This window comes from Danio rerio, chromosome 1, assembly GCF_049306965.1.
Source record: "Danio rerio strain Tuebingen ecotype United States chromosome 1, GRCz12tu, whole genome shotgun sequence".
Lineage (NCBI taxonomy): Eukaryota > Metazoa > Chordata > Actinopteri > Cypriniformes > Danionidae > Danio > Danio rerio.
Genome location: NC_133176.1, coordinates 2,942,501 through 2,945,000, shown reverse-complemented (window position 1 = coordinate 2,945,000; position 2,500 = coordinate 2,942,501). Strand labels below are relative to the sequence as shown.

The 2,500-nt window shown below is 37.4% G+C and overlaps 1 protein-coding gene across 54 annotated transcripts in view; it reads right to left on the bottom strand.

Annotated features, from left to right (window-relative positions):
- mbnl2 (muscleblind-like splicing regulator 2) overlaps positions 1-2,500 on the bottom strand; it is a 114,893-nt gene that overhangs the window by 10,581 nt on the left and 101,812 nt on the right. For 13 of the 54 annotated variants that reach the window (NM_001161670.1, NM_001161669.1, NM_001161671.1 and 10 more), the window contains one exon: positions 53-147. The exons of 7 other annotated variants lie outside the window; for them this stretch is intronic. In NM_001161670.1, coding sequence (NP_001155142.1) covers positions 53-147 — 95 coding nt within the window. Of the gene's footprint in view, positions 1-52; positions 148-1,962; positions 1,999-2,500 lie in introns of all 54 variants that reach the window. 34 more of the 54 variants (XM_009305352.5, XM_009305365.5, XM_073946184.1 and 31 more) reach the window with 4 other exon arrangements.

The window sequence follows — 2,500 nt, the reverse complement described above, 5'->3', positions numbered from 1 at the left end:
GCTTATTCAGAGCTCAGGGATTCATGAAAGAAAGCTTTTAAAAGGAGCAAACCTGATTGGCTGGTGCTGTTGTTGCGTAGGGGACACTTGTGGCAGGAGTTGTTGCTGCAGAGACAGTAGCAGGCGTAGCACTGTACATCATGGGTACTTTTTCAGGAAGGGAACCATGGAAGCAATGAACAGGTAGGTGGAGCATTATGGAAACCATGGCAACAGGTGTTTGGTTGGTTGATTTTTTGTTGTTTGTTTATGTTGTTTTTTTTTTTAGCAATGGTGTATATTACAGAGCAGCGAGCCATCGTTAGGTTAGACCAGCAGATGGCATGCAATCACGATGCAAAGCGAGAGAAGCATGGGGGGGGGGTAATAAAACAAAAAACAAACAGAGGAAAAAGGCTGATTATAATCACCTCAAGGAAATTTATCACCATAATCAGTTGTACCCAGAGAATCTGGCATGAGTTAGTGCAGTGATAGATTACATGTGCTGTTTGTTAGGCAGTCTCGCTCGGATCGGGCGAGACTTGAAGTATTGATCCTAGAATCTGCGCCAAACTTTAGAGAGTGGCTTTGATTGTGTGTATGTGTGTGTGTGTGTGTGTGTGTGGCTCAGATGGGTCATTTATGATTAAGTGGGCTATTTCTCTAGGAAACTGATCAAATTTCCCCAATCAACAGTACACGACACAAGACAATGCCTATTATTAACAGCCTGTTTGCTTGGGTCTGGTGTTTTCACACAAAATACTGACTTAATTTACCGTTTAAATCAAACAAATGATGAAAATAAAGATAATTTAAATAGTGTTAATTTAATAACAATGCAAACTTTAAAAATCAGCAATGAAAAATCTGATCATATTAAACAAATGTAAGATTTGTAATTAAATTGATTGTAATAATGACGCATTTCATAACAAATAAAACATGAACATATAAAGAGTTAAACCACAATAATAAACAAATCATAACACTAAACTAATTCTGAAATTATTTAAATAAAATTAATACTACAGATATATAAACCAAATAAATGTACTGTCATAATAGCAATTGAAACTATTAAACATGACTACATTTACATGGACATCAGTCATTGAATGATTTGCCTTAATCTGAATAAGACAATAATAAGATTAAGGTGTTTACATATGGAATAATAACGGATTCGTGAAAACAAAAACTGCACAAACTCGTACCTCCCGGGATGTATTTCGCGGTCTCCAGAAACATCCGCGGGACTACGTTTTCACAATGATCCTGGGTTGAAAATACTCGACATATCTTAATTCCATTTATTTTTAGTTCAATTACGACTTTAATCTGAATAAATTAATCAAAAATCGCTGTCCACATGGTAGACTCTTAATCAGACTACTGACTTCATCATATTAAAACTGGATTATTGGTGTCCATGTAAACATACTCAATAACACTAAATATCTCTAAATATAATTATTAAATTCAATACAAATTTAAAAATAAGAAAAATCTAAATAAAGAAACATTTTAAAAGTTTTAGCATTGGAAATAATAAAAGAAAAAAGACAGAATATGAATACATAAAATATCTAAAAACTGACAATACTAGCCACTATTGAATCAAATTAAATTACTTCAAACCTACAGAATAATAAACAGCACATAAGGAATTACTTTAATAGCACTTTATAGCACAAATAATAAATAATGCATTTAAAAATACGGTAAACGGCAAAACCCCAGAGAGAAAAGTGAATAGTTTAAACAAACAGAGCGTTCTTGCAGGTGAACAGAAGCAGAATACGGCCGAAATCAGATGCTGCTAGTTTGACAGAAGTTTAAGAGACATAAAAGTCCCAGTCGAGCTTCACATCACCTGTAAGAGCGACTAAATCTCTACGTGAGGTGGGGAACGACAGACGCGCACACATACGCACACACAGACAGACAGACAGACAGACAGGAAGAGGAGGAACCTACCAATGCTGCTAGCAGGAGCCATGCACAGAACTGACCCTGTGACCATGCAGTGAAGAGTGGAGAGAGGTTAATAGGGAAGAAAAACATATTAGACAGAGCCAGAGATTCAGTATTCAGCATGCCATACAAATCCAATTCAGCTTGTCATTATAGATCTCTCGCTCCACCGTGTCGTCATTCCAGTAAAACAAAAAAACTCGCAGTGTTCCAGGAAGATCAACTGGATCAATAATCGCAAGGGCCACAGTGAGAGGACAGTAGCTTAGCGGTGTGAAATTAGAGCGCAGTGTAGGAGAAGAGGAACAGGAGGCTAAAGATGGCTAAAACCAGCCACACACACACACACACACAAATACAGTACAGTCATGCGGCAAGCAAACAGTTAAAATAGACATAGTGCTGTTATAAAAGAGCCAGAGCTGGAGAAGAGGGAGGACGGCTAACAGGAAATACAACCATCATGTGGGTGTGTGATGACAAAATACACCTACGAGGGATTAGACCGCTGGACTGGCTGTGAGACCCTGGGTTTAGAGAG